The 27159-nt window shown below is 40.3% G+C and overlaps 1 protein-coding gene across 2 annotated transcripts in view; it reads right to left on the bottom strand.

Moving 5' to 3' along the window:
- Positions 1-3687: 3687 nt before the first annotated feature.
- erbin (erbb2 interacting protein) overlaps positions 3688-27159 on the bottom strand; it is a 71663-nt gene continuing 48191 nt past the window's right edge. Inside the window, exons 10-26 of one of the 2 annotated variants that reach the window (XM_081354765.1) lie at positions 26257-26329; positions 24477-24606; positions 23648-23763; positions 23147-23216; positions 21512-21611; positions 18163-18284; positions 16253-16426; positions 15955-16131; positions 14094-14211; positions 13774-13957; positions 11802-13263; positions 10324-10422; positions 9130-9186; positions 7637-7810; positions 6541-6633; positions 6341-6415; positions 3688-6255 (exon numbers count right to left, since the gene is read on the bottom strand). In XM_081354765.1, coding sequence (XP_081210891.1) covers positions 6148-6255; positions 6341-6415; positions 6541-6633; positions 7637-7810; positions 9130-9186; positions 10324-10422; positions 11802-13263; positions 13774-13957; positions 14094-14211; positions 15955-16131; positions 16253-16426; positions 18163-18284; positions 21512-21611; positions 23147-23216; positions 23648-23763; positions 24477-24606; positions 26257-26329 — 3332 coding nt within the window. In that variant the 3' untranslated portion in view covers positions 3688-6147. The remainder of the gene's footprint in view (positions 6256-6340; positions 6416-6540; positions 6634-7636; positions 7811-9129; positions 9187-10323; positions 10423-11801; positions 13264-13773; positions 13958-14093; positions 14212-15954; positions 16132-16252; positions 16427-18162; positions 18285-21511; positions 21612-23146; positions 23217-23647; positions 23764-24476; positions 24607-26256; positions 26330-27159) is intronic. The other variant, XM_081354766.1, reaches the window with a different exon arrangement.

The following is a 27159-nucleotide window of genomic DNA, read 5'->3' as shown; positions in this document are numbered from 1 at the left end:
GACGTCACGGTGATTGACAGCTCCGCGGGGCGGGGCCTAATGCGCCAGTCACAACAAGTTTACTGTACAAAAACAACCTTGTGCTGTGAAGCAATCGCTCTAGTGCAGTGGCCAGGGGTTACCCTGCACAGGCATGACTCAAATACTGGCATTTGTTGTTCATTACAGCTTGTGGGTGTTGTAAATGGAAGAGTTTGTCCCTAAATTTGATGTTTTGAGACAAATTGAGGCTGACAAATCACAAGTTGCACTTTTTTTCTAATGATTTCGAAATGAATTCTGAGTACTGTGATAGGACTGATAATATCTGCACACCGTTTCAATGTGCCATGTTGCCACAATTTCAACCCAAACACCAGTTAGCAGGCATTAGCCGTCACTGTAATTCATATTCGGCTACTGTAATTTTACAGTATTAACTGTATGGCTCAGGATGCAACATGATGTTTTTAGTAAAAGAGCAGGCACAAAATGAGTTCAAAAGGTCAGATTGTATCAAGGTCCAAAACATTTCTAACACATTTTAAGCCGAGGTTTTCTGTGGTCCATTGGTGTGCTGAAGGTTATTTTTACACGAGCTTGTATCAGATGTCAGCGCATTGTGATCTGCTGACCCGCAGAACAGCCAGAGCCGAGCTCGCTTTGAAGGACACGTTGATCCAATCACAACACGCTTCCATCAGGGCCAAGCAGACGCAAGATGAAGATACTGGGACACACTGAACACTGGCTGCCTCAAGACTAGTGAGTTTCCTTTAGATAGCACTGTTTGGTGTTACACATTCAAAAACATCTCTCCTTAAAAAACAAGCTTTATGTGTCGCGTTTGTGTGTGAAAAAGTAGATTTTTTGGTAGAAATGGACATAAAACCGATATTAATGTATACATTATATACTAAAATAACTATGATTAAGCTGAGAACCATTTGGCTTGAAATCTTGTCAACAGGAAAACAATGAAACGAGTCTCTAGTGGGATGTCTTCAACCCTGGTTCTGTTTTGAAAGCACTCTCGTATTTTGCCCCAGGTTATATATAGAGCTGGAATCTGATACGACACCAGCTCTCACTCCATGCGAAAGAACGGCTTCGCTGCTTTCTGCTCTTTAAGTGATTTCAAAGCCCAGGAATGAAGCTAATGAAGGTGCTGAAGGCTTGAATACAGTTACGTTTGACCATTTCAGGCATTTCCTCGAATCGTTGATGCGTTTTCATTAACAAAGTACTGAGTTGCACCTGATAAAAGCTAAGATTAAATTACTTTAGTCATCTAATTTTACTTCACAGACCCATTTACAGTCTTTGTTAAAGGAGAACTTGGTAACTTTTTTAACTTAATAAAACTGTCTAGAAATCATTTGGATGGTTAAACAACCTGTTCTGGTGATTCTGGTGACTTTCCCCGCTCCCCCCAGCGTTCCCAGGCGGAAAACCAACCTTGCAACTTGGGGACTAGCGTCCCGGCAAAATAGAAATTGGAAGTCTCGTGAGAAGCGGGAACAAGAACGAGAACGAGCGCGAAACACGAATCGCTTTACGGCAATTCGACATAAACACACACGCATGTATGATGTATTACCAGATTACCCACCTCGGTAGACAAAGCTCCACACGATTCAGTTGGCTTGCTCCGACCAAAACAAACGCACATGAGCAGCGGTAGAGAGGGGGAGGAGGCCGCCGCAAGTGAGTTTTTTACGACCGTGTTGTGACATATACGCCCCCCCACAGCTGTAGGGGGAGCTCGTGGGGAAAACATGCGACAACAAAAGGGAAAATCAGCGAAGAAGTGACTAGAGTTCGCTAGAGTTGCCGAGTTCTCCTTTAACACACCTATCAGCTTTGATTAATGACTGAGATTGTGGACGCACTTTAAGAGTCCGCACACTTCACAAAAGATGAAAGACGTCAAAAAGAGAGATAAAGTCACTATGGACTGAAATATTGTATGGGCTTGTAACAAAAACATGTCATTTGATTGTTAATGACAAATATGAGGTAAACATCTCACACCTGATAATGCATTCGTACTGTGGCCCAAAATGGCCGGATTCATGGGGATCCTCTTTCTGAAAAAAATTCAGTCATTTACCCACTATCCTTCCAAACCTTTTTGACTTTCTAAATTAAGCAAAACACACACACTCAAAAATATATTTTATATTTTCTGTGGTGAAAATCAGGGTTTTAATGTTGTTTATATGTCTATGTGGTGTTTTTAATATGCTTCAAGACAAACCATGTGTAAATTCATAAGTCGACACCATTGCTGAGTATTTTCTCCTTAAAACTGCAGTGAACCCAATCAGATCAACGTGTGATCGTCAACTAGTGGATCTCTCTGAGCTGGAGTGAGTGAGTGGAGGCGGGGCTCCTTTGCATTATAGAACCACGTATACTAAATGAGACAAGGGTGTAGTTACATTCAAGCTATTTTAAAGGCACAATTTGTAACTTTTTTGCTTTAAAAATAGCAAAAATCACTATATCTATGTTATATACTTTTTTTAGTTGTGTACTTACATTATCCCGACTGTTTCCAACAACTTTCAAACCAGGAGAAATTTGTAATTTAATTTGAGAAACGTCCCGTTTCTTTATTTCCGTTTTGTCTCCGCCAATGGCGTCATATCCGCGTTGTCTATGGTTTCCGCTCGTGCTGCCATGGCAACCAGAGCTATGAACCAGAGCCGTCTGATAGTAACCAAAGCGACTGACACAGAAAACTTTGTAGTTCGCAATGTCTATCTGCACGCTGTTGTTGTTTCGTTCAAACATCACGGACCATGGCAAGCAGACTTTGGATAAAAAAGGAGAACTAAAACGAGAATCAATATCAGCGCGGTGTTTTCGAGATGCCGAGAGCTCCCATAGACAGTATATAAACGAGAGCTCCACGTCCGAGACTTCGACCGCTCCTACATGTACTTTATTAAACAGGTGAGCACATTTACATAAACTAATCAATGTTATATAGTTCAACAATGATAAAATGTTATAATATGATCTGTATGTTATTCTAATGTTGATCTAGCTTACTGCTAGTCTCATACAGACAGACTAACACATACATTTCAACACATTCAAATGCAGTTTAGTGTGATAGTGTAGGCTAATGTTAGACCAAGTGAAACAGCGCTGCGTTACCTCACAAGTTTAATTTGTCTAATAATCTGACCTGTGAGTTGTAATTCTGCGTGTAGTTCGGTAGAATGAAATGTCCATATTCCTTTTATATCCGCGGGACTCGCGTCACGTGTGGAGCTGATAGCTGTCTCTTAGCAATCCCGAACTGCTTCATATCACCGTCATGATAAAAACATCGATGTATTCAGTCATCCATAAACATTATTAGATCGGTCTGCTTGACGTTGACGACAAGATCCATAATTCTTAGCAAATGTTGCGTCATCAATCTACGCCTTTGTTATTGTAAACAGGTTAGCGACCCCTAGCGGATAAAAATGCCATACTGTACGTTTAAGGCATTAAGTCTTTTTCAACAATATTTAAAAAACATTTAAATATGTAATTTTGGTGATCAAAGATGAGTTTTAAGGGATAAAATGATTGACTACAGGAGGACTTACTGAAAGAATGGTTGAATTGCTTTGGTCAATACAGTGACTGTACGGTACAAAAATAAATACATTAATAAAACAGAACCAAAATAAGACAACAAACATACGCCTTGAAAGAGCATTAGTTGATTTATTCTTTCCACAGGACACCATGGAAAGTAAATTTATTTACAAAATCTGGAATGTTGAATAAATGCATACGGATCATCTTAACAGAAGCTGCTTGCGGAGAGACCTTTGACATAGCTATACATTAAAAGGGCTGCTTCTGTGATGCAAGTTATTGCTGGTTTTAAAAAACGTAATCACTAATGCCATGAACAAATCATAAACCTTTTAAAAAAGTATTTACATGTTGATTAGTAATCTCTAAAGTCAAAGTAAAGTGTACTAAATAAATAAAAATAAAAGTGGGACAGTAAAAAGAACACCAGTTTTTTTAGTCACTGTTCGTTATTACGTTTTTACAATGTCTTCGCAGACAAAATAAAAATAAAGTGACAGTCGAGGGATCTACGCTAGACTGACTCGTGACAAAATGGAAGTATCAGTGTCCACAAAACCATGTGTTGAGTGAACCATTCACAGCAAAGATGAGGGGCGTAGTTTCATCCACTAACGATATGTTCTTTAAACTGTGTGATTAATCATTTTTTACTCCAGAAAAGTAAATCAAATGTAGCAAATTAACTTACAGTCCATAGGCAATGTTGACCCAAAGCATAACAACATCCTAAATTAAAACTGGAACTCAATAGCGAATCAATTGAGCTCTTGTAAAAAGGGTGACCGTGCTCTTTCACATCAGATTGTGGATTTGTCACATTATCAGTATGTTAATTTGATTACTTGGATTCAATTAGCGCTCCAGTCTACTGAAGAATACAGCGAAGAACGATCAAAAGGAGGAATTTCATGCAAATAATACACACAGTACTACAATCGACAGTGGGTCGTTCTCCTCAAATGCAGGCAGGACAAAAAAAAAAAAAATCATGGCCTTTCAATGCGACTACTTCAAATACAAACATTACGATTAACGTAGCTTTTCGAATCTCTTTGCTATTGAAGAGTTTGATGGATCCACATACAACGCAATGATAATCTTCATGGGGTGTTTGGAAACAGCAGTGCAATCGCTAATGTGACGAGACATTCATTCGCACACTAATCAGACTTTACAAACTTTTTTTTTTTACAAAAAAATCTGAAACGGCATTTCCTATGTTTTCGTCTTTAAAAGATTTACAATATAAAATGCGGTATCAATCGAGAAATACTAAATGGGTTCTTTATATAAAAACGCAACTGACTGCATCTTGCGAATGGAATAAACAACTTTCTATTGCTCTTTCGCCCACCGTGTCATACGCCAGCCTAATAAGGCCACTGGATATGCGGCGTGGATCTGTACGAGTATTGCTCTGGGTCGAACCCATTTTGTGACAGTTCAGGGTCTATGGCACTTGACATGTCGTTTTCTCGAAGCCCCCAATAGCAAACGTCCACGACTGCATCTAGTCAAATGTTAGAATGTTTTCGTAAGAGAATAAAATATCACATCTACAATCTTCTTCACAGAATAAAAAAACGTTTTTGATGAACTCCGAATTGAAATAAGAAAAAAAAAATCAAACGTTCGAGCGCGAATGCTTCGGATAAGTTCGGTGGCATTGGGAATGGGTGGCTGTGTTGTAGAAGTCAGAGGAAAGAGGTTCACGTGCCAGCAGTTTCATGCCGCCCAGCCACAGTGTCCCAATATGCTTTGGTTAAGGTACTTGAACCACTTTCTGTTTCAGTCTTTTAGCAAGGCTGCTCTCTTTCGAAATCCTCACGGAAGTACTTCACCGCGTTCCCGTCCATGTTTCACGTGCAGGGAGCATTTCAGCGCATCCTTCCCGGTGGCATCCGGGCTAAAGTCTGTGTCTTCCACTTCTGTCCGGTGGAAGTTTGCAGGAAGAGACTCTTATTTCTCTGGAGGAAACTTCCAGAAGGAGAAAGCTGAGAAGACTAGAAGAGTTTCAAGCATTGAGGTGGATGAAACAAGTTATCAATCCCAATGAGAGGAAGTTTTCTTCACAAGGGTAATCTGACCACCAGGCCAACAGATCTCACATCCAGTTCAGTTTAGCTCATCCCAGTTCTACATTCATTACCACAGTTCGCACGTAGCACTGTCTTCCAACTTAAAATCTCACACAGGTCATGAAAGTGGTTTTAAAAATCTTTAAAACGCTAAAAAACAAACAAAAAAAAACGAGTGAGATTTGTTCGAGAGCCCTGCCCTCAAGCGGTCAGCTCATGTCCCATAAGGACTCAATCCAGGTAAAATGAAAAACAAAAACTATCTTTACAAAAAGCACAGGGTTTCATATCAGTTGGACTGCACCAACAGGCTATCCCACAGTGAAGGCGCATGCTCCCGACTCTTCCACCTGATGCAGTGGTTTCGCCCCTATCCACCGACGGTCAAAGCTCGTCCCGTTCACATCAGCTCAGATTAACTACATACAGCACTGGCTCCTCTCGGTACAAAAATAAGACAGTGCACATTCAGTTTCGTCAGTTATGCGGCCATCTCTCGAACGATGATCAGGTCGACGGTGCTGGGGAACGTCTTCAGGAGGGAGACCGCGTGTCCGTGATCGATGTTAACGAAGCTGTATCCGTTTGCCTGCAAAGTGAATGTTAATTGATGTTAGTGAATTACTAAGGTATGGATAAGACACAATATGTGAATAGTAAGTGGTGGAAATGACCTGGATGATCTTGTCCCCAGGTTGAAGGAGTTTTGAAGCCGGTCCCTCCGACTGAACCCTCGTCACGAAGATGCCCTGTTGATCAGTTATGATTTAAGAGATCATAATTCATTGGAATCATAAATTGAAATCAAAGCTCCAGAAATGGATGTGCACACATATTTCAAAAGAAAAGGCTAGAGAAAGAGAGAAATACTGACGTAGTCGTCTGGGCGGAAGGGATTCCCGCGACCCCCCACTCCTCCTGATATACTGAAACCCAGCTCAGGATTCTTCTCGATCTTCACATGGAGCTGAGAACACAAGACAGACACGCGTGTCACACAAACCACAGCGCTTGAGTTCACATCACAGTGATGCCTAAATATCTGTTTGGCTATTAGCTAGCATTTTCCAATTTTACATAATAATTACATAATTTATTTGGAATAAAACCAAAAATGTTTATTAAAGCATAGAGGGTTCACTTTGATTTCCTATTGACTTGCGCTGTGTCTACACCAGACGCGAGCGGCGGGATGCGACAAAAGAATATAGGGCCCGTTTACACCTGATATTAAGATTAAGCGTTTTGGTCGATCGGATCACAAGTGGACGACGCTAAATACAGGAGTAAACGAGGTCTGAACGCTTTGAGCTTGTCCACTTTTGACCAGTTCCAGAGGTAGTTGAAAACGCAATGTGTTCGAACTGCCACTAAAGGCCGTCTACTCTCCTCCTACTGACCTAACGAGTAAACATTATGGGAAGTGCTCTAGCCAGACGGGAGTTAAACTTTGTCGGCTGGAGACACAAGTTTGGTTTGAAGATGAAAAACGTAAATCACAATGTTCTCTCACCATTCCTGATTTCTAACGCACTCACAGTGTTCAGCTGGTCTTTTGGCTATCAGAGCAGAAACTGAAGCTGCTGCTCTCTGTGTTTTTCTGTCGTGTTCATGTGTAAATTGCGTGATCTTATTTCATCCATTAGATTAAAAGATCTGAAAAAACCCATACATTTACCGCCACAGACCCTCCCCTTGAAGAAATCAGGACAGAAGTTGTTGAAAGTGGAGAAAAGAGACGGATTAAAACACAAGGTGTGAACAGGAATGTCTCTCTCATCTACTTGTGATCCGATCAAGCAAAACCTATCTTAATACCAGGTGTAAACAGAGCCTATAAACCCATTATAATCAGTGATGCTACGACTGCTGCGTCCAGTGGAGACTCTGTGTTAGGCATGATGGTCTATAGATGTGTCAACATTTCAAATGCAGGGCACATATTGATATTTCTGTGAAACTGGTCCCACCTCCTGCTGCAGGGTCTCTTGTGGGACCCGTGGAGCACCGGGGGGCTGCTGGGACACCTTGAGCATCAGGTAGTCGATGAGCTGCTCTCGTGAGGGGTGGCGTGCCATCGGGGGCTGACCGCAGCTCATGGGAGGTCTCACAGGAGCACACATTTGGCCATTCATCAAAGGCACCTGAGAGACAAATGCACACACCAAACCATCAAGAGATGCACACAGTATTTCTGCCAGTTAAATCACTACACACTGTCAACCAATGGCAATCTCTCTGGTCTCTCCACAAAGCTAAAACAAGTCAGTGCAGTGATTTTTGCATTTAACTCTCAGGTTTTGGCACAGGACCAGACAGAAGCTACTTTCAGAGATACAGAAGATGTATGGTCTCTGTGATGAGATTTCTGTGATGAGGAACAGGCCTCTTTAACCAGACTCTTGACATTTCATTGACAAGACAGAAATCAGTGAAAACACAACTCTATTCAGTGATAACTGTTTATTTTTTATCATAACTGAAAATTGAGTTAAAGGGAAATTACTGGGCTTTTATAATAAAAACAAAACAAACGATGGTCCTTTAAGCATGTCTAAATGTCTACTTATATGATGTGATGCATTTTTCAGACACCAGGGGGCAGAAAGTACCCAGGAAACATTTCAATGAACCAAGAATCTGGTTAGAAGAACAAGACATCCATGTTGACTGAAGAAGCGTCACACTTTTAGACCTTTAATTCTAATTAATCCACCTCTCTAAATGGTTCATTTCCCGAAAGGCCAAGAATTCCACAATGAAACAAATTGCATCTTTGTTTTCAAGGACACTTTCAAACAAATGTCCAAAAGTAACTCACCAAGTACAAACAAAATGGCACAAAACAGAACAAATAAAGTTGCCAATAAAATATTTGCCAAGTGGTCAGTAAATCTACAACAAATTTTGATGCACTAAATCATGCATCATATATATATATATATATATATATATATATATATATATATATATATATATATATATATATATATATATATATATATATATATACATACACTGTTATAGCCAGTTAAATCTCAATTTAAAATATTGTTTAATAATAATTGTCTCCTTCCATGTATTGTGTTTATTGCAGTCAGTAGCGAGAACATCCACAGTTGGTTTTGTGTGCTAGAAAGATCAGCTTTCGAACATGTCTGAGGCTTCTTTAAAGCAGCGTTTGTTAATTAGAGCTAATTAATCACTGCTGGAGTCAGGCGTGCCCACTGGGTCCATATCTCAGTCCAGTTCATTAGCACATTACACACAACCACAGATGAGGACGTACATGATACAGTCATAAGGAGAAGTTTAAATGATATTCCTGAACATCACTGCATATTGTTCTTCATGAGTGTGTATAGCAAAACATCTGAACGTTATCGTATTTGATGAAGCAAGCATACAATTCTAAGTGTCCAAATACTTTTTGTGTCATTAATTTATAGTGTAAAGCACTTACTTTTCTTAGAGTGTCGATATGGTAGCCCGGTTGTCCATGAGGACTGAAGACATCGTCCTGCAGAGAAACAGCACAAAATGTCTCAAACTTTGCAACAGGAAAAGGTTTACTGTATTTGTTTATCTTGTTAACCATTATGGGATGTATTTTGGGTACTTTTAACTATAGTGGACGACTATAGTATTAAAACAAACAGCTAAATAAGAACTAGGCTGGATGTCACTAGTGACTGGGAACTGCAGCCATTTCCCATGAATGTGGAATTCCCAGTAAATTTGATCCATAAGCTTGTGTTGCTTAAGCTCCTGTTATGTGTCATTTCAACCAACAGGATTGTTTACTTATGGTACTCTAATTAGCAAGGTGAATCAGCTATTATGTTTACTAACTCCACATTATGAAATTCAGGCTGAACAAATCACATATTTCATAATCATATTCCATAGATTTTTAAAACAGACTTTATGGGCCTGATCAAAACAACAGAGGTTTCTTGAGCTCAGATTGTGCTTTTAAGCACATAGAGAGAAATAAAGAGTGTTAGTTTCCAGGACTTCAGTGTATATGGTTTAGTGGTTAGGAATGTTCTTAATCTCGTATTACTTAGACAACCCAAAGAAACTGAGCAATTGTGCAAACCAGCCGACACTGGATATAAGCTGAGAAAGGTGAACTTGGGGTTGGGGTCTTAAGCTCCATAAGGGGCATTCTCACCAATGCTGGCTGCTTAGAGACGATTGTTGGCTACACAAAAGACAGTTTTTTTCCCCCAGAAATTTGTAGAATTGTATGGAAAACGGCAGATTGGACATTCTTCTTTTGTATTTCATGGAGGAAAGTTAGTCATACAGGTTCGGAACAACATGATTACAGAATCTTCATTTTTGGGTTATTTAACCTTTTAACTGACTTTCCAGACCTTCCCAGAAGCCTCCCTTATCTTACCCATTTATTTCAGGTCTTCCAGTCTCAACTAACAAGCTGATGATTTGAAGTTGTGTTTGATTAGAAAGAGTTCGAAACTGAGTACTTTTTCATGTGCTTCAGCAAGGTGGAAACAGTCAAGATATTCAGCTTAAGTGTGTGCAGATATTGCAAGGTGATAAATGCCTCTAAACTAGTTGGGAACACAAGTTACACAGCAAGTGGAGAGAATGACCCTTTCGGTTGAGGTCTCAGTGAGGTGGTACTTACGCTGGGCCCATGAGCTCCAATCTGCCACCGGTCTACAGCGCTACAGGCCAGAGAGCTCTGACTGCCCGTGAGAGTGGCCAAAGACCGAGATAGAGCGCTCTGAACACATGATGACATGCACACAGACACACATGCATTTAATGAGCATGCATTGACCATGAGTACACTTTGAAACATGCATGGGTTAGAGTAGGTATAAGTGTTAATGTCAGTACACAAACATGCAGAGAAATACTGGGTAATGAGCATTTTTATGAGAGAATATAAACAATTGCATATGCATGCAGTTAATGCTGAAGAATGATGGAGCGTGGAAATTCAGACTTGAGGTTCAGAAACTAAATTGTGAGTGCCCATGCAAAACTTACTGCTATGATGCCAGGGTGTTGCTATATGATTGCTAAGGTGGTCTGACTATGTGTCTAAGTATGAATACTTCGCTACTAAATAGGTGAAAAAACAGATTACTAAGTGACTACTATTTCATGAGGCCACTGGGAGAGGATTTATGAACGACAGTGAAGTTCATTCCTTCTCAAATGTGGGACCTATGCGATTTCAGATGCACATAACTATGTTGTTGCCAACACAATGAGCTAGCAATCCCTGCTCCTGGAGGGCTACCTTATAGCAGATTTCAGCTCTGACCCTGCTCGCTATTTTCTAGCAATCCTAAACACCTTGATTAGTTGGTTCAGGTGTGTCTGATTAGGGTGTGAGTTAAACTCTGCAGGATGGCTAACGCTGCACTATGGTATTCTGAACCCTAGATACAGCCTGGGTCCTTTACACAATGTATGTCTAATTTTTGATTGCAAGAGATGGGTAACTCTGGTCCTGGAGGGCCACTAATCAACAGAGTTAAGCTCCATCCCAAATCAAGCACACCTGCTTGGAGTATTCAAACACAACTGAAGACATAGGCTGAATCCAAAACCCTCATTCACTATTCCCTACATTAGTCCACTAATACAGTTCACTTGAAGGAGTGAATGAAAACGAGTGAGTGAATTCGAACAGCCGTTGAGCGCACATAGGATGTACACTCATTATTGCGGTGCAATGCGGGGTTGAATAAGTGCTCTCAATAACGTCCACTATGGTTTCGGACACCACTACAAATGGCTGTTCCCTCAAATAACATGCTATTTGAGGATGTAGGGTGCGATTTCGGATTCAGCCACAGGTTAGATATTTCAGGTGTGTTTGATTAGGCATGGAGCTAAACTCTTCAGGACAGTGGCCCTCTGGGACTGGAACTGCACTAGACAGAACTTTCAAGTCCAATCGATTACAAAAGTAGCAGCACACTTCTCCTCAACAAACCACACAATCTGAAGTATCATTCATGTCTGGAGTATAAATGGTAACGGAGGAAGCTTATGGCTTTGAACAAACCCTTAATTCTTTAAAACTCTTAAAGTATTAGCAACAGCTATGCTTGCCTTTGTATACACTATTCGTAAGATCAAGCATACCTTCTCCATCTTCTTGGCCTCGATGTGTCTCATGACCTGATCCCTCCAGTCGGCTGGGACCCTGCCACCTCCTCCGACCGGCCCGTCCAGCAGCGAGTGCTCGGACTTCACCCTCATGCTGGGCCTCTTGCTGGGGCTGCCATGCTGGTAGTTGAAGTCGCTGACGGACATGGTCCTCTCTGGAAGCTCGTGCGGTGGGGGCCGGGCGCTCTGTGGCCGGGGGGCGTTGGGCCCGTCGATGCTGTAGGTGCGGGCTGACAAGGGTCTGTGGAGAGCCTGGCTCATCTGCAGGGGCCCACGGCCCGCCGCATGAATGTCCCGATACGTCATGTACTCTCCTTCCAATCCTGGCATGCGACGCGGGTCGGACATGCACATGGAGGTGCTAGAGGATCCGCTGCCTTGTCTCTGCAAGGTGCCTCGCTGGCCAACAGAGGGCAGCATCCTTTCCTTGGCCCACATGTCCGGGGTCTTGGGCGGGCCGCGCTGTTGGGGCTGGGGGTACGGAGGGGCGTTGTTCCGGTTTGAGTAGTTGGTGTTGGCAAGGGAGTGCTGTGGCGGTAAGTAGGTCTGCTCGGGAGGTACGGGGGTACGCTGGCTCCACAGGTTGTCTTTGGGGACTGTGCTGCTGGCGTACTGGACGTTGTACTGGGGCGGGGGGCCGGTTGGGTAGCGGGTGCTGCTAACCGGAGGTTTGGAGCTCGACAGCAAGTCGGAGGATGATGCCGAGGATCCAGGGTAGATCTGCAAAGTTTGATCATTGAGTAAGGACGCAGATTTGGAGCGGACGATGCTCTGGCCCTGAGCGGCGGGTACAGATGTTCTGGTTGCACATGCCACTTCGTACGGGGGGATTTCTCCCTCGAAGGAGAACAGCTTCATCCCTCCAGCCTCCATGTTTGCGATGCTTTGAGATTTCACCACTGGGCCCGGTGGACATTTCTTCTCTGGTGACAGCTCCTCTGTGCTACGAGAAAGACTCATATCACTTAACGCCGTTACACCTGTCGAGACGGTCCTCGTAGACTCGTAGCGCAAGGGAATTTGATCCGTTCGGCCATTGAAACTCTCCCCAGATTGGATTTTCTGAAGCCGATTGCCGTTCTCAAGGTTCTCGAGTGACAGCATGGCATTGTTGTTGCTTGACATGGACTCCTTGGCTGAGGGACTCTTGGTTCTTTCCAGGTCCTCATACGACACCATGTTGTCAGGTGGGAGTTTGGCCATGTTCATGTTGATCTGATCCCACTTGCTGTACTGCTCTGTCACACCGTTGTTGATGCCCTTTTCAATGAGGGCAAGCCTCTCCTCCATGGAGAGACTGTAGTCGGCCATCTGGTCTGACTTGCTTTCGTAGCTCTGCTGGTTCTTCAGGATGGTCTGTAAGGACGTCTCAGAGCCGTTACAGTTCTGGAGTAAAGGGGTCATCTGCTTCAGCTGGTTGAGGTTTTCATCCTCTTGTCTGCGTTTGAGGAAATCAAATCAAGTTAGAGAGAGACTCTAGCTCTGTTCCCAAACCTAGTGAGCTGCCTTTTCTCCAGATACTTTGTTGACATTGATCTAGTCTAGATTTCTATAAATATAATATAATTTATAATAGAATACAGTTCTCAACTAATGACAAAGCAAGTCTAGGCAGTCAACACACTATTATTTCTGCCTTCATTTCATATATCTTTCTAATGATAAACAATGTTTTTGACCCCTTTTCAACTTTAGTTGATAACGGAAATAACTAATGACACAACTCAGATTTAAACTTGGGTTGAATCGTTTTGTTTGGACAGTTCATGTAAATGACCAGATCATTTACATTTTTATTTAAAAAAAAACTATCTGGTGACTTGAGACCCTTTGTAGAAAGAAGCTGCAGCATTACATTATAGTAATTTTCCATTGAGAAATATTTAGTTAAACGCTGAGGTTCATTGTCATGTTTTTGCCCCGGGGTATATTCAGTGTGTGTTTGTACCTGTTCTTGGGGATGAGAGGCATCTTTGACTCCCTCTCTGGGGTGCAGAGGGAGTTGTCCTGACTGCTGTCTGTGGTCAAGGACACTGAGTCAGACATGCGTGAAGGAGAAGAGCAGTTGCTGTTGTTCTGGTTACTGTTGGCCACCGTCTCATCCAGCAAAGAGTCAGCATCCTTCCCATCATCTACATCACCAGACACAAAAAACATCATTTGCATTTGTGAGTTCAATGACACTTTATTTTGAGGAACAATTACCCACGTTAACGGGAGAATCATTAATTGATATTAAGGAAAGTGCGAGAGTAAGTATTTCTTTACCTTTTTTGTCCTTGCTGAGGGCCACTACTTTGGGCTGGTTAATGGAGATTTCGATGAGTGGAGGTCTCATTTCGGCTATCTTCATTTCCTCCTCCTCGGATGACAGCTCCTCTGAGTCCTGACCACAACCACATCACACCAAATGCTTAAATTCAAATTTATACTCCAACTTTTTTCCTGCTTCTATAGTGATAAACTGATGTAATTTTCATATTCATTTGTTTAAATGATCCCTATGATAAAGGATGTATTAACAAATCTCACATAATACAATGAGCAAATGTATCACTCATAGTAAGAGAATAATTTACATTTATGTTTATGGATTTAACATGCGCTTTTATCCAAAGCGACTTACAAAAGAGGAACAAAAGCAATTCGTCAAGGAGCCAACAATATTCGCAGTATACACTGCCAGGTTTATTTGACAACCAGATTTGGAAACAAGCTAAAGAGGAGAAATGCAGAGGAGAAATGTGTGTGTGTGTGTGTGTGTGTGTGTGTGTGTGTGTGTGTGTGTGTGTGTGTGTGAGAAGTGGTTTAAAGGTGTGGGATAGTTAAGTGCTTGTGGAAGAGGTGCGTCTTCAGCTGATTCTTGAGAGATGTGAAGGTCTCAGCCGGACATGTGGATATGTGACCATGGCTAATGTGTGAACGTGCATGTAACATACAGTGATATAGACATATTTTGCAGTTTTTTCCTCACAAGCCATATTGCTGATCTATTATATCACCATCACTACACTTTTTTTTTACATTTTTAAAGGACTTGTTAATCCAAAAAATAAATTAGTCATCTTTTACTCATCTTAATGTCATATCAAATCCATGTAACTTTCTTCCGTGGACCACAAAAGGAGTTTCTACAGTACATAATGAACATGAATGGAAACTATATATATATATATATATATATATATATATATATATATATATATATATATATATATATATATATATATATATAGTTTCCATTCATGTTCATTATGTACTATATATATATATATATATATAATATTTATTTATTTATGATTTAACGCCTTATTAGCAGCAATGGCTATATTCATGTCAAAATCAACAGTATTTCAATTCTTAAAAAAATATGATTACAATATCATTTCAATACATTGTTTACAATAATTAAATTTTATATTAAAAATAAGCAATATACAAAAACGTACATATATAACATTAACAACAATAGTAATAACAATTATCTAGAATTATATATATATATATATCTTTCAATTTAGTGTATGATAAAAATTCTAACATTATTCCAGGAGAAACCTTTTTAAAAATGTCCATTAATATATTTTCTGAATAAAAACGATGTCTAATATCATTTAAAAATGGACTTTCTATTAAAATATATTTGACACTAAATTTTTAGACAAATCACAAACTGGTTTCTCTTCCCCTTTCAATAAAGATGAATTAGTCTTGAGACCAATTCGACATCTCGTATATACAACCTGGTCAATATCTATTATAAAAATAACAATAAAATAACAATAATTAACTCCTTGATTTAGTACTAGATTTACCTCATAGTTTGAAGAAAAAAAAATAAGTATCATAAAAGTAGTCCATATATACACATATGAGTGACCTGATTGTAATGCTAACCTAAATCGAATGGCAACAGCACAAGTGAAGACTTTTTTTGGCCAGTTTTCCACAGTGCATGAGTCTCATGAACTACTTTTATGTTACTTTTAATGTTTGACAGCCTGGTACAGATTCACTCACCATCATAGAGGTGTGAAACTACACAAGAATGAAATATTAATAATAAAATTAATTTGCTTCAATAACCATATTCATAACATTTAACATTTCTGACACTTCGATATAGTACCTCAAGGGTGTCATCATGGTTCACCATGGCTCTCATGTTGTCTGAAGTCTTGAGAGGGATCCTTTCAACGCTGTGGTAGTCTATTGAATCTATTGGTTCGTAACTGTGATGACTGTTCATCATTGTTTCAGGCTCCATTTCAACAGCTTTGCCATTAGTGCAGGGACTTTCTATCACCTGACACACAGGGAATTCAGGGTTATTCCAACATCTGCACCAAGATTCACTTTCAATGTAATAATTACGTTGACCCATTCCACAATAGGACATGCAACTGGTAGTGTTTTCAAAATCCAACCTTCACTCCAACGTCCTGCACTCCGATATGGTTCCTCTCGCTGCCCCTGGTCTCTTTCCTCGCCTCGTCGCCGGACTCGTCCTCTTTGAGTCTGTGAGCCACGGACTGAGCCGTTTTCACCATGTTCTTCAGTTCATCAGGGTACGGTGTCGGGTAGCGCTTCAGATTGCCCTCCTATAAACACAAAGACACAGCTAAGTTACTCGAGGAATCTATCAGAGTGGACTTCATTGGATCTGTAATAAATGATAAAAAAAGAGGATCTAAAATCAGATTTATTATATCATAATCTGATGCGTTATATTTAAATTCATATTATATATAAATATATAATGATGCTTTATATTTAACATTTGTTATTTTTAAATAAATAAAATAGTTTATGGGCATGTTATGTAGCTACACAGGAAGTTACGTCATTGTAAGAGAAAACCCAGGTCAGTTCTTATAGGTGTCGATGAACCCGTGGCCAAACCACTGATACCATTTTATTGGAGGTGTTGGTGAGCTTTTTACAACACTTTCAGGGTCACACTGGCGCTCTGAGAGCTGATAGTGAAGCTACGTTAGACAGCTTGGGAGCCTGCATGTGTTCCTGGCACAGCGTATAAGCCAGACAGGCATATTGAGTCATCAGGGGTGCAAGACCGGGCGCGAGAGGGAGGGAACCAGATACCGCGTGTGTAATATCAGCGAGATGAGGGGTGGAAGGGAAAAATAAGGTTGACGTTGTACGCTCGAGGGCCCTGAGACAGTGAAGACTTCCATTTCACTTTCTGACAGGAGTCATGTAGGTTAGAGTTTTAATGAGTTTCCACTGCAATGCAGTGAAGCGCAGGCTGTGACATGCTGACAAAACCAGGTGAGGCTGTTCCACTCAAACCGTTTTACCTCCAGCTGCCAAAACATCAAGAAATAATCAGCCCAAAAATGACAATTCTGTCACTATTTACTCGTTTCAAACCTGCACGACTGACTCCCTTTCTGTGGCACACAAAAGAAGAGATGCTGAAGAATCTGCAGGTTTGTTTGTTGTTATTGCCATTCCAGCATCTATAGCTATTTCATGGCAAGTTCAATGTAGTGCAAATAAATGGTAGTTATAAAAAAAAACAATGGACATCAACTCACATCATAACAAACATTATCTAAGATTTTTCATTTCAATATTTGATATTTAGTTCAGAGTAATTTTGTGAATTAATAATTATTTGGATTTAAAACGTTTTTTTCAGTGAATCAGTTGATCCAGTTCATCATTTTTTTATAATTATTTATATATTATTATAGAATTAATATTTTGAATTTACTATGTACTTTTGACATTTTTAATATTATTTTTTAAATATTTAATTTAGTATTTTTCAATTATACATTATTTGAATTTATATAATTTCAATTTATTTCAGTTAGTTGCTAAAGGTTAGGGTTAGGCAAATATTTCTATCTAATATTTATATTTTATTTCAGCTTTATTTCAATAAATGTAAACTATTTTTAATAGTTCATAGTTTAAGTTTTAGTACTTTTTATGTGCTTTTGTAAATTTTATTCTATTTAGGTTTCAGTTCTGACTGCAAGCAGGTTGTAACAGGACATTTTGAGAATTAATTGTCTTCTTTTTCTTTTCTTTTTTTGTCAAAATGTGCAGAGTAGCTCCACCCACTCTGGTCCAAAATCACACTCAACATAGCTGTACATTAAACATCAAACATGCTCCGATTGGCAGGGATTTTGAGGCTTGCAGCAGCATTTAGCTCACTGTGAAAGCAGAAAAGTGATTTAAGTGTGCCTGGTTAGGACAGAACAGAATAACAAGGGGTTTAGATGGGTGATATGAAGCGAGAGAGAAGGGCGAGACATGCACAAAGGGAACAGAAGATTGACAGAAGCGGGCGGTGGGAACTGACCCGCGGGGGCGTCTCTCTCTCATCCTTGTCCTCGTCACACTCGAAGGCCACTTGCGCTCGCTGCTTGCGCTGCTCCTCCCATAGAGACGGGTTAAAGCTCTCGCTGTCCGAGTTGGGCACATCTGTGAAAGAGAAGCCAAGAAACCATTAACAAACAATCAAAACATGGAGGATGGAAAGCTAAAGAATCTCGAAGCAAATCCTGTATTGAGTTTGTTTTGATTCATGTCAGTGATTCAGTTTGTTCCTGACAGTCCAGTTATTTCTGATTCGGCTAGACCAAATCATTCAAATGGACTAATGCAGTGTCTCTCTGCTATGTGGATTAACAAACAGCAAAAACCTGAATTAAACAGCCTGAGCTTGGTGGGCGGCACAGACTCAGTTCACACACATCAACTCTCATTTGTGTTGTGTGCACATTTAACAAGACATCTGGGTTCAGGAGAGCACTATGTCACGTAGGCGCGCAGACTTCAGGCCGTTTCTAAAGCTCAATCATGCTAACAAACTGAAGCGGACCCCGGAGAGCTGCAGAGCCAGTGCGTTCGCGTTCGGAGGAGTTAGGAGTGGGGTTGCTAGGAAACAGGTTAAGACTCAATCTCTTCCCTCTGGAATCCTGAGTCTCAGGAAGGGAAAACCGTGACATGAGCAAGTTCTGGCCGCAGGTAGCAGCAGACATTTGATGCTCAGTCAGGTCTCTAAAACTATATACAAGACTTCACAGACCTGACTGAGCGTCAAATGTCTGCTCATACCTGCATTTGGCTTCTAGATTTTGAAGTTCCCGTTCATTCAGAACTTCTATAGCTCACTCCAAAATGAATGCTTAATGCTTGTAAAAGGGGTTATAATAACAGCGGCCTCTTGTCTCCCAGGGCTCTGGCGGAGCGCTAACCGGTCACACGACGTCTAGGACATCTCAGGTATCGCACATTGTACATGCTATTCTGTACTTGCATTGACAAGTTCATGGCGGCAGTCCAAAATAGTGAATCGACGGCGTATTCACACAAACGTTCACTTCACGAATGAACAAAGTGAGATGTTACTGCGGTACACTCATACCCAACAATCGAATTTTAAAGACTTGCCGTAGCGCGCGCTTCTCTCAGTGTGCGGCCCTTACGCTTTGTTAATGTTGGAGGTTCCTCTTTGGGGAGGGGCTCTGATAGCCATGGCATGCAAAGTGACAGGACATCATTTATGAACCATAATCCACCTTGTCAAACTGGCTAGTGAGCTGATCTGCATTACCCGCCACTGTTGATTTTCACCCACAACTGGCTGGTATTAACTTCAAACCCTGGTTATATTGTGTGTATTTATTAAACATTTGGAGTCAGTAAGACTTTTTACCCCCAGTCATTAGAATGATTTCTGAAGGATCATGTGACACTGAAGACTGGAGTAATGATGCTGAAAATTCAGCTTTGATCACAGGAATAAATTACATTTTAAAATCTATTCAAACAGGAAAGTTATTTTAAATTGTAACAATACAATTTAAAAAAGTTTAGGATGTACAGGTGCATCTCAAAAAATGTGAATGTCGTGGAAAAGTAATTTTTTCGTAATTTCATTTAAAAAAAGCAACTCTAATATATTCTAGATTCATTACATGTAAAATATTTCAAACCTTTTTTTGTTTTAGTTTAGATGATTACGGCTAACAGCTCACGAAAATGAGTATCCATTTTCTCATGAAAAAATCCAGTATCTCAAAATGTCCTAAAATCAATAATAAAAAAAAAGTCCTGAAAAAACAAAAAGAGGTTTATTTATGCACTCAATACTTGGTCGAGGCTCCTTTAGCACGAATGCATCAATGCACACTGCTGAGGCGTTACTGAAGCCCAGGTTGCTGTGATAGCAGCCTTCAGCTCGTCTGTATTGTTGAGTCGGGTGTTTCTCATCTCTCTCTTGACAATACCCCATTTATTCTCTACGGGGTTCAGGTCAGGGGAGTTGGCTGGCCAATCAAGCACAGTAATATCATAGCGAGCAAACCAGTTAGCAGTAGTTTTGGCACTGAGGGCAGGTGCTAAATCCTGCTGGAAAAGGAAATCGGCATCTCCATAAAGCTTGTCAGCAGACGGAAGCATGAAGTTCTCTAGAACCTCCTGATAGTCGGCTGCGCTGAATTTGGACTTTGGATAAACGGCAGCAGATGACATGGCACACCAAATCATCACTGACTGTGGGAACTATTCAGCTTTAGTCCACTCCTTGTGAAGCTCTCGCAAGATCTTGAATCGGCTTTGCTTGACAATCTTCTCAAGGCTGTGGTCATCCCTGTTGCTTGTGCAACATTTCCTACCACACTTCTTCCTTCCAGTCGACTTTCCATGAATATGCTTCGATACAGCGCTCTGCGAACAGCCCGTCCTTTCAGCGATGACCTTCTGTGGCTTACACTCCTTGTGGAGGGTGTCAATAACTGCTCTCAATCCTGAGTTGCATTGCCACTTCACGGATTCTCGGTTTGTGATCGTGCCGTGCCAGGCGCTCAAGAGGAAACACAGCTGGAACCGTCCCGTACCATTCTATGAACCGTTCGGCCTGACGGTGGAAAATCGGCTAATGATCGTCTTCTGGAAAACTGTCGAGTCAGTGGTCTTCCTCATGATTGTGGTTACATGTACTCAACAAGAACTAGACATACCTAGTATTTATACTGTATGAATAGAAATGATCAAACTTAAAATTAAATATTTTGAGAAACTTTATTTTTTATTTTTGGAGCGGTTGCCAAAATGATCAACATTAAAATAAAATTAAAAATTGCTTAAAACATTTTAATTCGACAAAACTCAGACAGGCAGTCACATGCTGTCGTGATAATTAAATAATCAGAAATATATATATATATATATCAGTGTCACATGATCCTTCAGAAAGCATTCTAATATGATTTGCTGCTTCAAAGTCATCTATAGCCATTCCATAGCTTAATACGAGGAACAGAAGAATATTTACATTGTTAAATTAAAGTTCACTGTTCAGCACGTCTCTTCCGGTTATGACCGTCAGCACGGTAAAACTCTCTAATATGATAAATTCCCCTTGTAATACTTGATCTATGGATACAGGGATGTGGATTTGAAATCTTGCTGGAGTGTATTGCTGTTTCTAAACTATGTCGTACTCGCTACCAGGTGTCTGTTAGATCACACAACACTATTAATTAGCATCACACACATAATAACTGGAATTTAAAACAGTGAATTGCACCTGGCAGCATCTTTCTACTAATAGTGAAGCTGTGGGTTTTAGTTACTAAGAAATATAATCTTCATAATTATAATTTATAATTATATAATATATATATGCATGACTAGATACTCACAGTCCTCGCTTCTGGTCTGTTGAGGGAACATGTAGTTAGTCAGTACGGTCTTGTGCGTCTCTGGATCCTCCTCTTTCTGCAGGGGAATGAGGGGCTTCGACTGGAAAAATAGAAAAACAAAACACAAGGTTAGTGTGACTTGTAAAATTCAGTTGGATGCCTTGGAAAATCATGAGTCTTGACTGCTCTCATTACAGATTCAAGCCATGCAGCACTGGCTTTAAACTCATCTCATCTTTAATCACATGCAGCTTTATAAAACCCCACATCACGATCAATAAAAGAACAGCGTGCCACCGTCGTCCCAGCGCAATCTTCATCAGCTGTCGATAGTCCAGCTGAGCTGTACGGCTGAAACCCTTGCAGAGAGGCTGATTCACAGAGGATCTTGGCAGGCTCATGCCATATGGGCCACACTGATTAGATGCGCTACCAGTGTTTTATTACTTCATAGCGCCATGTTCTCATGCGTTCTGCTGTATTCACTTTCCTTGAGAGCAAATATCACAACTATCTCTGTTAGACCCAGTGCTGGTGAGCATTAAAGAAAGTCATACAGGTTTTAATGACATGAGGCTGAGTAAATGATGACAATTAGAATTTTTGGATGAACTATATATTTAGATAAACTCTGTGCTATGTTGAACCTCAGAGGTGGGAAGACGGCGTGTGTGGGAGTGGAGGTGATTGTTATATTGAATAAGCATTAGTCACAGGCTTGATGGCCACTTGTGACAATCACTCAGATCACCCACACACACTCTGAGCTCCTCTGATGGGAACATCAAATCACCAACAGCACAGACCCTGCTAAAGGACAAGCTTTTCAAGAGTATTTTGGGAAGTGACTGTGAATGAGATTATAGTGATGTAGTGATTTATGTAAATGTATTACACGGCTCTCTGAACTAATCAAATGCGATCAAATATTTATGTGTACAGAGACAGAAAGCTAAAATATAACAGACTCCTGTCCCAGGCAATGTGTTATGTGGTCTTACAAAAACGTGATTTTCTCAGCTTTTTGCTCAATGTTAGTTTTTTTTTACCCATATTCAAGTGTTGATAAAAGAGGAATGCATGAAGCTATGGGTTTTGGTGTTTAAAAGCAGAGGCTCTGTTCTTTCTTTTGATATACTGTGTGTTCAGATATTCATTCAACAAAATATTCTGGGGGCCGTGAAACTTTTGTGAAAATGATCAAAAACACTGGCGGGGAAAGTGGTAAAAATGTTTTGGAAAATTAACATTAACATTTCTGTATATTTCATAATATTAGTTTACAGTTTACATCCTGATTTCTCACAGCGTCAATAGCGGAGGAATATCCGGTAATCGGCCTACAGCCTCGAGCCCGTGGCCTAATCACAGCCGTGCTGACATAGAGCCATAAACTCAAATCAATATTTCATGTGCGTGAATTTATTTATATATTTAGAAAGTAGCCGTTTAATAAACAAGATAATATACAGTCAGTCGACCATTATTGCAACAAACAAACAAACTTCCATCAGCCAAAAACAACCCTCTGCTCGCATTGCGGTCCTGATCACTCCGTTGGTGTTTATTTCACATGACTGTTTATTTCACATGACTTTATTTAATGACTGTTTTGTGTATCTGAGCTTTGCCCACCTGGTTTTCAGACAGCCACATCGCGGTCATCTGGTTGAGTTTAGTGAAGCTGTACGGAAGGTTCCTCAACCTGTGAAGAAAGAGGACAAAAATGAACAAAACAAAACTAGATTAATGTACAATGCATAAGAAGTTAGTATGACGGCATGCTGATAAAACAAAAAATGGGACATCATTCATTGGCAACACAGTAAATTTTAAAAGGCCTGACTGGTATAATGTGCATCAAGGCTGATAAATATAGCAGAGAGAGTAGAAAATAGAGCGATATTTTCCAGCCTGTTGAATCCCAGCCAAATCTGTCTAAGTGGTTCTCTCAGAGAAATGTGAAAGCAATGGCTCTCACAGACACCAGCTGAACGCCCAGGCTGGAAACGTTCCTCATAGAAAGATTTCGTACATGAAGAGTGTCCATTAATTTGGTTTGACCTCACTTGCGAAGAAAAATTTGTATGCCTGGGTCAAAACATGCTTGGCCGTATGCGGCACAGGGGGACGTACTTGTTGTCGCTGAGATTGATGACCTTGAGTTTCTGCATGTCGCCCATCTCCTCCGGCAGACACTCCAGCTTGTTGGAGTGCAGGAAGAGAACGGTGACGTTCTTCAAACTGCCCATCTGTCAGATGCACAAGCATACACATGAAGGGTTAACTGATGCGTAGAGACCTCTTCAAATACTCAGTTACAGGAACCCGGGATCATCGCATATGAGCTAAACTGACAACAGCAGTGAGAGTTTGTTCGTTCGGTCGAATTGGTTTCAACAAACCAATTCAATATATCATTAAATGTTGCGTTTCCAAAAAGATCTTTTGAAAGATTTTTATTAGCAAAATAAATGTTTAGTTAAATTCTTCTGTAAAAAGTGTGTTAAATGTTGCATGATTATGATACCAGCATAAGTTTCACTGACAAAGTTCTTGGCGAATCAGTCTGATTCATTAATAAGAATCTGTTTACACCGTAAAAAATTATATGATCAATAATGTATGACAACATGTTTTACATTGCTTTACCTCTTCAAAATAAGTCAAGCAATTTTCAACTTTTAAATTATACAAGATTCAATTCATTTTTAAGTCAGTTCAATGTAATTTAAGTTGAAATGACTTACACATAGGGTGATTGTACTTAATTTAAGGCAGCGGAACATTTCATGTTTTGTGAATTTGACATTATTAACTGCCAAAAACAAATCAACGCCACTGCAACCAATTGCACAGTTATAGATATTAAAACTAATTATTAGTTAATTCAAAAAAATACATCATAATATGGAAGTTAAATGCAATTTCATGTTGTCTTAAAGCATGCCAGGGCTGGACTGACCTCTGGAGGCATCTGTGTGAGCAGGTTGTGGTCGGCAGCAAACGTACGCAGATTTACACACTGACCGATGGAGGACGGCAGCGCCTCGATCTCATTGAAGCTACAGTCCAGCTCATCCAGAGTCGTGAGTCTACGGACAAAGACCCACATGTGATACAACTGTTAACACATAATCAAGCTCAACAGTTTTCTATATAATAAATATTATGTCATCTTTTAATACGGCAAGGAAGATCAGACTCAATTTGGCCTCTATTCAGAGGCCAAAGTTTGTTCACACAAACTTCGGCAATCAACGACCTTGAATCTTTGTTCACTAAAAGTCTGACGTCAAAGATTGTGTGTTTTTTGGCATGACTACCATGCAGGTGTGCTGAATAAATCACAAAACCATTGAAAACACCAAGGCTGAATAAGTGGATTTTGAAGCTGATTTTCATTTCCGTAAAAAGGGTTTTAGCTGTGAATCAAACAGCTGAACGTTTCTCCAACCCTGTAAGAAGTGTTGAGGAGAAACTAACTAAAAGGTCTGGATGACCTAAAGTACTGAAGTAGCCCTGAGAAGGCAACGAATCAGCCGTATGTGGTCAAGAGACTGCTTATTCTCTCCTACAACAACATAAATCTTTTATGACCCTTGATAAAAAATGTTGATGGAATTGGGTGACAGTGTAAACATGTCCAAATTTATGCCAAAATGCAGCATTAAAAAAAGTGTGTGTGTGAGAGGCAGAGCAAGAGACATCAATCATTACATACAACTGATCATGACTTTACATCATTAACCAATCCCATTATAAATCATATTAAAGAGCAATTATTGTGAAGTTTCTTCACTCATCTAAAATGATCTCAATGACAGTTTCATTCTAAAAAAATACAAAAGGCTCACGTAAAATAAACAAAACAAAATATATATATATATTTTATAAGACATGCTGTTACATAAACCTCCCCAGTTCAAAACAAACCAAATCAAACAAAAACAAACGACCAGTTGTTATTCAGTGGAAATATACGTTGCATCAGTGTGATGGGAAAAGACCGCTGAGACTAATGGAAAGTTAATCGTGCTTAATCAGTATGCTTTACAATCAGGCTGGGATTAAAAAGAGAATCCTTGCAATCACGTATTCATAATCCCTCTTGGCATATTTTCTTAACCCCGGACTAGGAAATCTAATCTGACATAAGGGATAACCAGCATGTTTGGAAACAAGCTCAAAATAAGAGGTGGCGAGAATGAGGTACAGCGGTTGGCTTCTTTTTCGATGGATAACAGTCTGTTGCTCTCTCTCTCACACACACACACACACACACACACACACACACACACACACACACACACACACACACACACACACACACACACACACACACACACACACACACACACACACACACACACACACACACACACACACACACACACACACACACACACACACACACACACACACACACACACACACACACACACACACACACACACACACAAAAGCAATCCCTCTCAGAGAGCCCATATGGACGTGCTTCCTTCAATCACAGGCCCGTTACGAAGCCTTCTGTCTGTAGCATATGGGTCTGATCATTTACAGGGTTCACTTTCAAACAAAAAATCATTAATAATATCACAAGGGTAGATTTCCCCCACCATCAGCACAGAAAACATTAAACAAGTAGGCAAATTCAGTGCGAGTCTAAGAGTGTGTTAAGGAGAACTGGGTCATGGTTTAAGTGCAGTTCATCAGGTCGCTGTGTAAAAATGGTGCTCACTTACCCGCCTATCGTGTCAGGCAGGTACATGATCTGGTTATCATCCACCTTCAGAGTGGTTAGTCTTTTCAGTGAGCCTGTGGGACAGACAGAGAGAGATTGTGTTGCAATTGGTAATTTATACATGCAGACAGAAACTGGCCATTCCACATCCACTAGAAGAAATTGAATCAGACTGAACACTCGAATATTAAGCACTTTCCACAAATATGGTACAAAATAGAGTCCGAAACCTTTTTCTCTCAAAATTGGTCGTTTAGCTGTCAGAAAACTGACTGTCAAAGAATTGTAAGAGCTTTATTATTTATTATGAAGTTTGCAAAACCGCCATTTTCAACCCTGCTACGAAAAATGTGTGATGTCTTAGTACAGGTTTAAAAGCTTGATTTGTGCAGTTTTCTAGAAAAAAAAAACATTAAATAGACATCAAAATCAAATAGATAACTTGTGGATTATACATTTTATTTCATTTATATTAACAAACAACAACAACAGAAAATGGGTAACAGGGTTGAAATTGACCCATTCACTCAGCAGGAGTTCAGAACCAAACGTTGTGTAGTCAGATGCTGAGTCCCAATTCGCATACTATCCGTCCTAAATAGTATGCGAAACTAGAATTAGTACGTCCCAAATCGTAGCATGTTGAAATGAGTATTCCAAAGATACCCGGATGGTCTACTATTTCCGGTTAGAATTCGAAGTGCAGATCAATGCACACTCTAACGGCTAATATTGCCCACAACCCATTGCGTGCGGGAGGGAGGAGCTTTGCGGTGATGATGGTGATGTAAACCTGGCAGTCGGATGCAGCAACGGAGATGCGCCCTCAGTTTTTAAGTGTAAGAATTCAAATGTTTAACCCTAATTAAAGTTATGTTTTATTGTCTCGTAATATTAATGGGTT

The sequence above is a fragment of the Scardinius erythrophthalmus genome, assembly GCF_964197995.2.
Source record: "Scardinius erythrophthalmus genome assembly, chromosome: 23".
Lineage (NCBI taxonomy): Eukaryota > Metazoa > Chordata > Actinopteri > Cypriniformes > Leuciscidae > Scardinius > Scardinius erythrophthalmus.
This window is presented reverse-complemented; position numbering and strand designations above follow the sequence as displayed.